Source organism: Cynara cardunculus, unplaced genomic scaffold (assembly GCF_001531365.2).
Source record: "Cynara cardunculus var. scolymus isolate 2C unplaced genomic scaffold, CcrdV1 Un_Scaffold_3083, whole genome shotgun sequence".
NCBI classification, from domain to species: domain Eukaryota; kingdom Viridiplantae; phylum Streptophyta; class Magnoliopsida; order Asterales; family Asteraceae; genus Cynara; species Cynara cardunculus.
Genome location: NW_020201343.1, coordinates 1 through 12,340, shown reverse-complemented (window position 1 = coordinate 12,340; position 12,340 = coordinate 1). Strand labels below are relative to the sequence as shown.

Sequence of the window (12,340 nt, the reverse complement as noted above, 5' to 3'; positions counted from 1 at the left end):
CAAAGCTCTAAAACCGACGTCTTGACAATACCTTCTATAGGCCGCATGCATTTTTTTACYTTTAGTGAAAATTCGCCGCAACATAAGTCTAAACTTATTTATTACGGGTTTACAAGTATTTAAACCGTCTTGAACGGCTAAATTAATTATATGGGCACAACAACGTGTATGAAATAATTTTCCGTCTAAAATAGGTGTCAAATGACACTTTGAGGGTTGTTCACCGGCGATTTTGTAAATCGTAGGTAAAAGAGAGAAATAAACGAGAATTGTAGTGGAAACGAGAAATTAATACGTAACGAATTCAACAAATGAAGCGAAAAACCGAGAATTGAGAGCGTTTTTTGCGTTTTTGAAGATGAGAAGTGTTGGTAACTAACTAAGGAACTTCCATCTCTATTTATACATGTTTTGGTAGCTAAAAAGATGAAAAAAACGGTCATAACGGTAACTAACGGCTAGTTTGACTTTTCTAACAGCTAGTTTGACTTTCTAACGGTAACGTTGACTTTTTCGTTGACCGGGCCGGGCCGGGCCTGGCCCATAACCGGTTGCGTAACCGGTTCCGGTCCAAAAAATCATGAATTATTCTAACCGGTTCGTAACCGCCGGTCCTTAACCAGTTATGGCCGGTCCCGATCGGTTACGGTTATGAGTCGGGCTCGGTTCCGGGCCTCCGTCGGTTACGGGCCGGGCCGGTTACAAATGGCCATCTCTGGACCCAACCAAGGAGGGGGATATGGAGAGAGGCCTGCTTTCAGAATTTATTTTAGGCCCAACCCAGTTGATTTTATTCCAAGGGCCCAGCAAAGTGGGGTCTCCTGCCAACCCATTCTCCAAAGAAAATCCACCATCTCCTTTGTGGATTCCATGTGCGCCAACTCATTCTCCAAAGAGGAGACCAAATCATTATTTACTTTTGAATCATCCAACATGTGGCCTACAACCTGCCTTGGTGACCGCTCCCTCAATATTTCTTTATTGACAAGCATGCACCCTTTATCCAATCAGGAGACCAAATCATTCTTTTCTTTTGAATCATCCAACATGTGGCCAACAACCTGCCTTGGTGACCGCTACCTCAATATTTCTTTATTGACAAGCATGCACGCTGAATTCTCATCAACTTCACGCCAAGCCGGAGACTTGGTGCTCGAATTCCCGTCCACCATCCCCGTCGAGTCGAAGAGCACTTCACGCCTAGCTGGAGATTCCATGCTTGATCTCACGTCAACCTTCCACGACGAGCCGAAGATCGGCGATTCTAGGGAGACCGACGACAACGACCCTTTTCCGAAACCCAACTCCGAATTGCCATCCTCGCTACTACTGAGGAATCCTGCCTCCGATCCAGCTTCGACAATTTCACCTATCTCCAGATCATCCCACGTTTTTTCAACAACTCGGACCTTAACCAGAGATATTCCGATGACCACCGTGACAATGTCCCTTATCTATTCTGCCTTATCCGTCAGAACATCCACAATACCGTGTGACTTAAAGAGACCCGATTCGCCATGCAGCTCCTGATTTAATACCTCTCCCCATAGACCTCCTATTTTAGAAAAAGAATTGGGGTTCCAAACCTGAAGCGGCAAGCCTTGGATTTCCAGCCTAGCAATGCGTTTCACCAGACAACTCCGCATTCCACCTTCTCATGCTTACAAACCAATCTTGCCAAACATCCACCGCCTTTTCGCAAAAATTACGAGCACCATCGATCGCATCAAACTCTAACAACAATGAAAGGCCCCCCAAGGTAGCTAAACCGAATTCCCACCCACCCTTCCATCCTCGACAAAGACCCGATCATCTTGAGAGCTTCGTAGCTTTTCAGATCACCGATAAGCGCTGATTTTAGTCTGGTTAGCATGTCTGACGTAGGGGACAGCTCCAACCTCTTTTCGCCCGCGACTATCTCCCCCGTAGCCCCCTCCTTCGATAGTTTCCCCGTGCTTCGACCATCCCCTCCTACCACCTCTGCATACGATTTGTCCCCCACATGTCGACTCACATGTGAAAACGAACGCATTCTCGAAGAACCCAACTGAACTCCTACTTCCGACTTAGCTCCGCTCTTCCTTCCAAATCGAGCTAGGGTAGCCCTGATCTTGAAGGAGCCTAACCACATCTTGTTAATAGTCCGCCTCCAATCTTTGACCTTTATGAATCTCGCAAACCCAAAGCACTTTCCCTGCCCATTTCTCTTCTTGGCGACGAACAAATCTACAATTTCCCCGTGCTTCTTGAATTCCCTCCATAAGCTTTGCTCTGAGACCAGCTCCGGGAAGTTGGTGAAGAAGAAGGTCGTTGCTTTACCTTTCAGATTGTCACTCCCCAGAGGAGAGAAACCATGCTTCATTTCTAGAAGATCAGCTCCGGGAAGTTGGTGAAGAAAAGCATTTCATGAGACAAGTTTCTTTGCTTGTAATCTGTATTGGGGTTTCTGTTATTAGCATATTACTTTGCAAAACACAACCAGAAATATTTCAAAGTTCCAAGGCCCAAGCGAAGTTTTGAAGTACGTGAGAGGGAGCGCCAATTTGGGAAGAGGAAGACGGAGGCTGAAGCGGGAGCCGGGAGGGAAGATGAAGACGAGGACGGACTGGAGTTTGGAGATTAGCTGATTAGGCGAATAGGGAAGAGGAAGACGAGGACGGATCTGGACCGAGGAGGCGAGGAGCCGATGACTATAGTATAGCGGGCTTGGGCTAGGATACGCCCCTTGGGCTAATGATGCCCTGGGCGACTGCCCATTCCCATTACATATTTGTGGTGTTTCAGAAATACATGTATTTTTAATCGTCTTACCCCTCGTAAGGATTCCATAATGGATCAAATTGTGGAGAAGTCTTATAGTTGGGTTTTGGCTAGGTGGAATCGGAGTGTAAGAGATCCGTTATTGTGGAGGTTCCATCCTATAGACTGTTTCAGGTCGTTGTAATGTGATGCTTTTGCTAGTTGCTTGCTACCTTTAATTTAACGAAAAGCTTATTGTCGTTTCAAAAAAAGAACTCTGATTGTTTTAAATGAATTATTAGTATTTTAGAGTTAAATTTTATTTATGATAATAAAAACAATTTATTGAAGATTTTTACTTACTTATCGAGAGCCCTTTTTTCACTTCTTGTCTAGGGCCTGAGTGCATGATACACAATACTAATAATCTCCATGATACCAGCTCTGTCATCATCATTCCTGGACCATCTGAAAAAAGATGCTGATATTTCAACAATTGTTTCTTGGGATATGGGAGTATTATGCGCTAATTAATTAAGGATATTCATAACAACAAAACAATAAGCAGCAATCGATAAAACATACCTAGAGAAACTGATGCCAGACATATTAGCAACCTCCATGAGGGCTGCATGCCACATATCTACATTTTGCATTGATTTTGCAGCTCCTTGGACTGTCTGTAACAACGATTTCCCATGCTCTATAATATATGCGGGTTCAAGATGATAAAATACAGGTAAAACAAAATGTAGAGAGTTCCTCCTTTCGTCGAGGATCTTCAGTAGTTCATCAAGGTGCCGACTGGAACTTGCATAACCTTTTGACAATACAATAATTGAAACTTTGGCTTGACTTGGTTGCCCTCTCTTGATCGTAAAATTTTCTAGATCTAACGCGTCGCAAAGATAATCTTGAAAGTAGTCATTGTCAATTTTTTTGGAACTCAAGTTAACGTTTACTTCGTAGCTTCTGCGTACTTCCCATGGAGAAGGCACTCTTCTAGAGGAACGAGATGCAACTAGAGGTTGATCCAATAGAGCCTGAAGTAAATGATTAAATGGTCAACAAGTTTTTGTAACCTAAACTAATTAGTCTTTCCTTCGAATTTTTAATTTTGTAGAACAACAATTAAAACACTTCCAAGTCATTCATATATGCAAAAGTCTGTGTAAMTGTTTAATCAAGTAAAATTTGTGAAAAACCCATGAGTTGTAGAATGATAAATATGTGTGTGGAAGGAAATCATTTAATCGAGAAGGAATTGTAGAATTATACTTGATTTTTTTAAGTATATACGGCAAAACTCACACACACTTCTCACATGTATTTGGTGAGGTTTGAACCCTTGACCTCCAAGAAGATTGAGATCTACTTGTAACTCGGGGTCACATAGTATACCCAAATTGGGAAAAGATGAAATCCCTTCCCTTTTATCTACCAGGCTTAGTTTAATTAACTTTGTTCTCATTCTGCTAACCTTTGGTKTSGTWGATTCCATTTTCTGCTGGAGTGATGAGGTTGATGTAAATTCCATAGTTTCCTTGATGACAGATGCTTCAGACATATCCATGGCCTGTTGATTATAAYTTTTTAAGGTGAGGGGTTCCGAATTTACATTAGCTCGTTTCATTTCTCAACTATACTTGAAATATATTCAATTACYTCTTTTTGTGCATCATTAGATAATGTAGTGGCAAATTCTATTGCCTCCTCTASTTTGATAGGGAACTCCACACTTTTATCATGCAAAGATCTAGGCATCCTTGCTGTAATCTTGTAAATTTCCTCCTGTTGTTTTACATAAATACGATGGGTAAGTCACACAAATTAAAATTAGTAATGTATTTCCAAAAGAGGAAGTACTAATAACAAATTTACCGATTGAGGACCATAGACGATACATCTAATAATTTTCAATTCTGTAAATGATTGATATGACTGTTGAGGTCTACCGGTCTTTCTCCATCCTCGTACCTCTGTAACAATATCGTGTGACATGAGGAACTTTGTTATTTGAAGCTTAAATTTCAATTAAAAGCTCCCACAGTTATCTTGACAAGAGGGGAATATATACCTGTATCATCAATGGTGTGATCACCAACCAAAATGCTAAGCCAACCAGAAGTCAATGTGTCTACCTCCATTAACYGAAAGAAATCACGCCGGCAAAGATAGTACGCTCCTGTGCTTAGCTGAAATCCAGAATAATTCCCTCCAAGAATTTCTACCCACTCTAAGTTATTTTCCATGGTCTCATTTATTACTTCATCATCAGCGTACACAAGGCTTGCACCACACTTGCATATCTCCAATCCTTTCATCACTATGATAGTCACATTGATTTTGTCTCCAACATGCAATTTGCTCCCAATTGGCCAATAGCTTAACCATATAGCAATTTCACCAACTGTTGGTTTACCAAACACTTTGGGGTTGTACATCAAATCAACACCATTGCTCGTACTGATTTTAGCAAACCATGCCAAATCCTCACCGGATATTGTATATCTGAAAGTCACGTTTAGTCCTTTCAGCATCCTGTTCTGGGGAAACARTGGCACATCAAAGGAAAACGATGAGGATTCTGATGTAAACTCAGCCGTCATCTTTGGATTCTTAATGTCTGGCAGAGATGTGCTCATTATATTAAATTCGTACAACATCTGCACCAAATATGCAGCATACTTGAGTACTTCCTATACATACATATATATATATATATATATATGTTAATAAGTTTGCACATGGCATCTTGATGTTCTTGTGTATTCTTATGCATGTGTTTGGTAATGAAACAAAGAACCTGGAGTTGACAACTTGTGCCTGACATGAGCTCATCATCACCAGCCAGGCAYATCTCATGATCTTGATATTCCTTTAGCCACTTCATATGTCCCAAATCTGCTTCATCAGATTTGGCTATTGGTACCAATTTTATAAAGCCTTCAATTTCGGACAAATTAATACAACCTTCGTAGCCAAACTCTTGCAATGTGAATTTATGTGATTCAAAGGTTACCTTCTCCAGTGACGTACAATAATATRTGTACAATTCTGCCAGTGTACTTGGGAGATATAATGATTCAAGTCTAGAGGACAAGCTCAAGTCCAGGATTCGAAGATTTTTTAGATGATTGTAAGAAGGCAGGACTTTCAACATACTGTTGCCTAGATCCAAGTATTGCAAAAATGAATGATCATTGAAACTAAGAGTAGAATCATTGTAATGACCAAAATTGCAGTCCTTGAGGAATAAACGCACTAATGAGCATGGCAATAAAAAGGAACTTTGCAGCTCATCACACCCTCTCATATCCAATAGATCAAGACTAGTAAGGTATTTAATGGTTTTACAAACACAATGCAACCTGTGACAGTTCCAAAGAATCAAACTCTCAAGATTAGGAAGTCGGGAGATGTTGTGAATCCTATTTAGGTATCTGGAGCTTTTAAGATTTAGAATCTTGAGTGACTGAAGAACCTGCAAAAAGAATATATATATATATATTAAAAAAAGATTTACATGGCACTGCAAATATCCATAAAGACATTAAAAAACTGAGAAGCCAAAGACCGAGCAATAAAATTTAAAGAGGATATGCAGCCCCCTACCATGGGTGGTTCAAATTCTTCCAAGCAGCTATAGCTCATATCTAAAGCGACCATGTTTCCCATGCATAGGTGGGCAGGCATGGATCTTTCGTTGAATCCAACCCAACAGAGCCATCTTAAATTTTTAGCAAAATCCCTGGTGAATTGTTGGAATTGCACAAAATTGATCTGGAGCAATTCTAGTTGATCCATCTCTTGAAGTTGATAAGGCAAAAAACATAGCTGCAACTGCAAATTTAACATGAAAAGTGTTGGTATGTTTTCCTCATATATATATAGAAGAAATCTAGGCACAAAGATGCCTCAAGTAAACAACACCTAAAAGTAAAAGAGTGAATTAGAAATTTATCCATATTTTTAATGAAAAAAGATTACATAACGTGTTCCAACCTTGCATTTCTCAACCATTAATTGGTCTTGGATTGTTAAACAACCATACCTCTTTTATATATTTCCTTATGAGTTCATTATTGAACCCTTCCTTTTCCATCAGCATATGAATGTCAAGTGCCAAACCTCTCATTCTTCTTGCTCTCTAAACAGTAGAAGAGTGAAATAATAGAGTCTTGATTAGATGAAATATGAGGCGGGAAAGGGTACTAACTTAATTAAACATACAAGTAAGAAGCATCTTGCCTTTCCATTTCTCAACATTTCATATGAGTCCTCATTGCGCCAAACTCTACTACGTTCTGCAATTACCTGTGATTCTTGTTTGACTATGCTTCTTCCCATATCTTGAAGCAATATATGCATCATCAGTTTATTGTTTGGTGTAACATAAAGAAGGCTTCTCTTGGTCAGGGTTTCGATTCTAGATTCTGCAGAGTAATCAGGCTCTAATATGGTTACCACATAATCCTTGTCCATGCCAACAAAGAAACAAGCAATATGCAAAAACAATTCTCTGTCAGAGTTAAATGGTAACAGGTCATAGCTCCTTTTAAGTACACTGTAAATAYTGTGAGGAGTATCTTTTTCCAGTAAATTTAGTGCACTTCTCCAAGATGAGAAGCTATTATGTTCTGACATAGAGGAACCCCAAACTTCAAGAGCCAACGGATGCCCTTTACAATAYTGTACTACCTTTTTTGCAAACTCCTCGTATTGTATCTCAGGAATTTTGGATCCAAAGGCATGAAGACTTAAAAGCTCTAGTGACTCGCCATCATCCAACAATTTCATTYTGTACTTATGATACCTCCTAGAATATTTGGACTTTAACCATGTACCTATGTTATGGTCTCTAGTTGTTATTATAATCTTGCTTGCTTTGTTAATATTCCCAGTTCCAAGTAAAGTTACCAATTGGCTCGATTCAACGATGTCATCGAGAACAATTAGTGCCTTCTTTGTTCGTAAGACTTCTTCAATCTTATACGTACCCTGACAAACACTTGGTATTCTTCTGTTCTTTCCCCCTAATATATCTTTGAGAAGTTCTTCTTGTACCTCAAGCAAATCATGCCTTTCTTTACATCTACTACCAATGCATTCAACAATACTGATGTTCTCAAAGTTTTGCCAATTGGAATAGACAATGTACTGGGCCAATGTCRACTTGCCACTTCCTCCCATGCCACAAATTGCTAAAAAGTTGGCATGGGGTTGTAATAACCAAGAATTGATCTCTTGAAATCGAGCATCCATCCCAATTAGATTGGGTGGAAGATAAATTTGTCTGCGATCAAGTTTATTGTAAACAGTATCAACAATATCTTTCAAAAACTCCACCTCATGCCTGTAACAAACCAAGAAAAATGAATAAGTTAAAAAGATGGCATTGAGGGATTTTTTATAAAGTTAGATGTAAATAACATCATTCCAAGTATAAAGTACAATCTACCAATATAGTCGAGGGTTAAACACTAGTATCATAACTTGGAGGCCCTAGGACAACCACGAATGGCCTGGAATCATCACACGCAGGTGAACTTCCATGTCCATAACGGGAATTGATATAGCTTGTTGGGGCAGAGTATGCAAAAGGTAAAAAAAGAACACTAGTAATAATCAAATTGTTAGATTGCAATGGGATCAATTAAAATGTACTTTAGTAACGATTAAAAGCAAGAACATAAAACATACCCAGAAAGAATCAAACCAGTGATATTAGCAACCTTCCTGAGGGCTATCTTCCATCGTTTCACGTTATCATATGTCCACCTTGGAGATGTTTTAACTTTTATATGGAAAGATTTATTTTGATTCCTCACATCTGTGGGGTTAACATGATAAAAAACTGGTAGGACAAAATGATTGGTCTCACTCCTTTGCAAGAGAATCAACGAAAGCTCATCAAGGCACCATGTAGAAGTTGCATAGTTTTTTGAGATCACAATTATTGAAGCCTTTGATGCTTTGATTGCTTTCTTGATTTCCGGCTTTAGTTCTTCACCTCTATCAATATCATCACTATCCCTAAAAGCATGAATTCCAGCTTGTTTTAGTGAGTTGTAAAGATGGTCTGTAAAAGAATAACGAGTATCTTTGCCTCTAAAACTTAGATAGACATCATAGTTGCWACTCTTAGCATCTTGAGAAGCCATGATACTAGAGAAAGAACTAGAAGCCATTAAAGTTAGAAAGAAAAAAAAAAAGGTCCCCGTATGCGAATGCAATGACGGAAAATGGAACGGTGAGAAGACTTGGTATCTTAATAATACCAAAAACAATCAAAGGGACATGGTCATTGTAAAAGAATAAATTTGTGATTGTTAACGCCAACCATCATAAGAAATAACGAACGTATAAAACACCAAATACGTCGAAGGTGATGATTTCAAGACAAGAAAAAACAAAAATAAATGTGTAAGACGATAGATACAATCATTGCTAAATTTTAATCAACTTTTTATCGTATACTTCAACACAAGATTTATAAGAACATTGATTAACAACGTCGCCATAAGAAATATATGATTACTGCGTTGTTGATGTGTCTTATGTTTACTGCATGAGTAACCCTTTGAGTTTTTGATCTGTCGCCATAAGAAATATATGATTACCAGCAACAACGTCGTACAAAAAGCATATACATCTCCAATAACTACCCCGATTATAGATCTCTTGTTGCTTGAATCTTCTGTAAAGCATGGATAGGAAATATACATCAACAGAATAAAAAAACACAATAACCATGTCCTATCCTCGATCATTTTTTAGAAGTAAAAAAGTGATCACCGTCCCTGCCCCCGTCCCCGTTAAAATCCCCAATCCCCACCCCGTCCCCGATAAGATGTCCCTGAACCCAATCCGAAAGTTTCAGTTTTTGGTTTTCATCATTGGTTTCAGGTTCTTTTGCCATCTTTATCATTAAGYGATGAGTCTGACAATTCCGTGACTGTTGGGTCTAACAGAGAAGGTCAACCGGTCTTTCTCCATCCTCGTACCTCTGTAACAAACAATGTGTGATATACTATGAGGAACTTTATCTATTTGCAGCTTAAATTCAATTGCAAACACTCAGTAATAAGAATAACATACCTCTATCGTCAATGTCATTATCACCAAGTTGAAAAAATCTCCCAATCTGGATTAAGTTGAAAAAATCCAACAAAGATAAAATGCTCATGTTCTTAGTTGGAATGTCGACAAATCCCGTTGCATGTTAATTTTCAAGGTATCATCTTCATTCTCGTATACAAGAGTTGCACCACACTCGTGTACCTTTAATGTTCCATTCATCACAACATCAACGATAGACACATTAACTTCATCTCCAACGTTTAACTTGCTTCCAATTGGCCAATAGCTTAACCATATACCAACTGCACCAACTCCAGGGTTCTCAAAGACATGGGGGTTGTATATATAAGCAACACCACTGTTGGTACTGAGTTTAGCAAACCATGCCCAATCATAATCACATGATACTGTATATTTGAARCTTATGTTCATTCCTATCAGCCTCCTATTCTTGGGACATGAAGGAACCTCAAAGGACAAAGATGGTGATTTTGATATGTATCCATGTATTAGGCTTGGATCCACTATGTATGGCAGAGACRTGCTCATTATACCGAATTCATACAACATCTGTACCACAAACAATATATAAAGTTCAATCACTCATATATARCAAGTTCAGGTGGAACTCGATGTGCTTGTGTGTGCTTATGCATGTGATTCAAAAAAAGAACAACAAACCTTGATTTTGCTTCCGACAACAGCGCTGAGCTCGTCATCCTCCCTTCTATCGCCARAGAGGGGCATCCTAAGATATTCATATTTTTTTAGCCACACCATGTGTCCTAAATCAGCTCGAACATGTTTGGCTATTAACACCAATTTTATAAAGCCTTCAATTTCAGACAAACTACAACAACCATGACAGCCAAACTCTTGCAATGTGAACTTATGTGACTCGAAAGTTATTTTCTCTAGCAAGCCACAAAAATCTACATACAATTCTGCAAGTGCACTTGGGAGACATGTAAGCCATTTAAGAAAATTGCAGCAACTCAAGTCAAGGACCCTAAGATTTTTAAGACGACTGTAACTAGGCAAGCTTTCAAACACGCCTCCTCCTAAATCCAGGTACTGCAATTTCAATTGAACGTTGAAACTCAGGGGAAAGAAGTCAGTACACGGAATGCTGTTGCCCTTGAGGGTTAACCACACTAAWGGAGGTGGCAAAATAAAGGAAGTTCGTTGTGGACTTCCTCCACCAGACATTGAAGCCAGTTCCCTTCCAAAGGCCCTATAGAAAATCCAGCAAAAACAGAGCCGTTGACACCTGATCATGTTCACTACAAAGATTCATAAGGCTTCCAATGCTTTCACAAACATTAACCAATTTAGAASAGTCACAAAGAATCAGAGTCTCAAGATTAGGGAGACGAGATATATTGCGGATTTCAGACAGAGACTTTGAGCCTTGAAGATCTAGAGTCTTGAGGTAATGAAGAACCTGTTGCAAAAGTAGCAAGACTTATTTGGCACGCATGCACTATAAACCACAAAAAGACTACCAAATACTGAGAAGCGAAAAGGAGAAGCGATATAAAAAGGATGTCAAACTTCATACGATGGGTGGTTCAAATACTTCCAACTTGCTATCTCTCATATCTATAGTCACCAAGTTTCCCTGGAATAAGCCAGACGGTATAGCTGTTAAATGGAACCGACGCCAGCATAGCCATCTTAAATCTTCTGAAAATCCCTTGTAGGATCCAGTGAGATGCACATCATTTAGCTGGAGCAATTTTAGGTTATCCATTTTTGTAAGTGAATCTGTCTTAAGATCTGATGCCTGCAAATTTAGCATGGAACAAAGATGCCACCAAGTACTAAGAAACTGCTCCTCGACTATTTGAATAAAATTATCTGGGTCTYAGACGGGTGTATATTAAGGGAACATAAAATGTTCCAATACCATGGTGGATATGCATTAGAATAGAAAGAGCATAATCTAACAGCAAAAGAAAGATTACATTGTAAAAATCAAGCTTCAATTGTCCAACATTTGACATGTCAAGTGCTAGGTGTCAATAAAATTTTAGATGAAATAAGAGGTTGTGAAAGGAAAACTGTGCTTAAACATCAACATAAAAAGCACCATACCTCTCCTTTGCTCAAGATCTTGAGAGAGYCACTACTAAGCCAAACTCTACTACGTTCTGCAGGGTGTTTTGATTCTTCACGGATTATACTTTTCCCCATTTCTTGGATCAATTGATGCATCATCAGTTTGTTGTTTGGTGATACAGAAAGAAGACATCTACTGTTTAGGACTTGGATCCCAGATGGTGCACAATAATCATGCTCCAATATCTGTTCCACATAATCCTTGTCCTCTCCAACAAAAAAACAAGCGATGTGCAAAAACAACTCTTTACTAGTTTTATTCGGCAATGAGTCATAGCTCCTTAYGAGTACACGTTGAATTCCAGAATTCATATCTCTTTTCAATAAATCCAGTGTACTTCTCCAAAATAAGATGCTAATATGCTCTGATAGAGAGGAACCCCACACTTGAAGAGCC

The 12,340-nt window shown here is 39.0% G+C and overlaps 2 protein-coding genes across 2 annotated transcripts; both read right to left on the bottom strand.

The window, feature by feature from the left end:
- Positions 1 to 3,131: 3,131 nt before the first annotated feature.
- On the bottom strand, positions 3,132 to 8,930 carry LOC112503471 (TMV resistance protein N-like). The gene is made up of 11 exons (XM_025107504.1): positions 8,443 to 8,930; positions 6,991 to 8,095; positions 6,794 to 6,889; positions 6,355 to 6,582; positions 5,546 to 6,223; positions 4,817 to 5,405; positions 4,606 to 4,718; positions 4,405 to 4,530; positions 4,220 to 4,315; positions 3,325 to 3,782; positions 3,132 to 3,207 (listed from the first exon to the last, which is right to left on the bottom strand). Exons 1-11 carry the CDS (start codon positions 8,928 to 8,930, stop codon positions 3,132 to 3,134), a joined length of 4,053 nt encoding a protein of 1,350 aa, XP_024963272.1.
- A 994-nt stretch (positions 8,931 to 9,924) lies between these two features.
- LOC112503470 (disease resistance protein RRS1-like) lies at positions 9,925 to 12,255 on the bottom strand. Its single transcript, XM_025107503.1, has 6 exons — positions 11,920 to 12,255; positions 11,384 to 11,608; positions 11,093 to 11,266; positions 10,763 to 10,896; positions 10,504 to 10,672; positions 9,925 to 10,392 (listed from the first exon to the last, which is right to left on the bottom strand). Exons 1-6 carry the CDS (start codon positions 12,253 to 12,255, stop codon positions 9,925 to 9,927), a joined length of 1,506 nt encoding a protein of 501 aa, XP_024963271.1.
- Between the last annotated feature and the right edge of the window lie 85 nt (positions 12,256 to 12,340).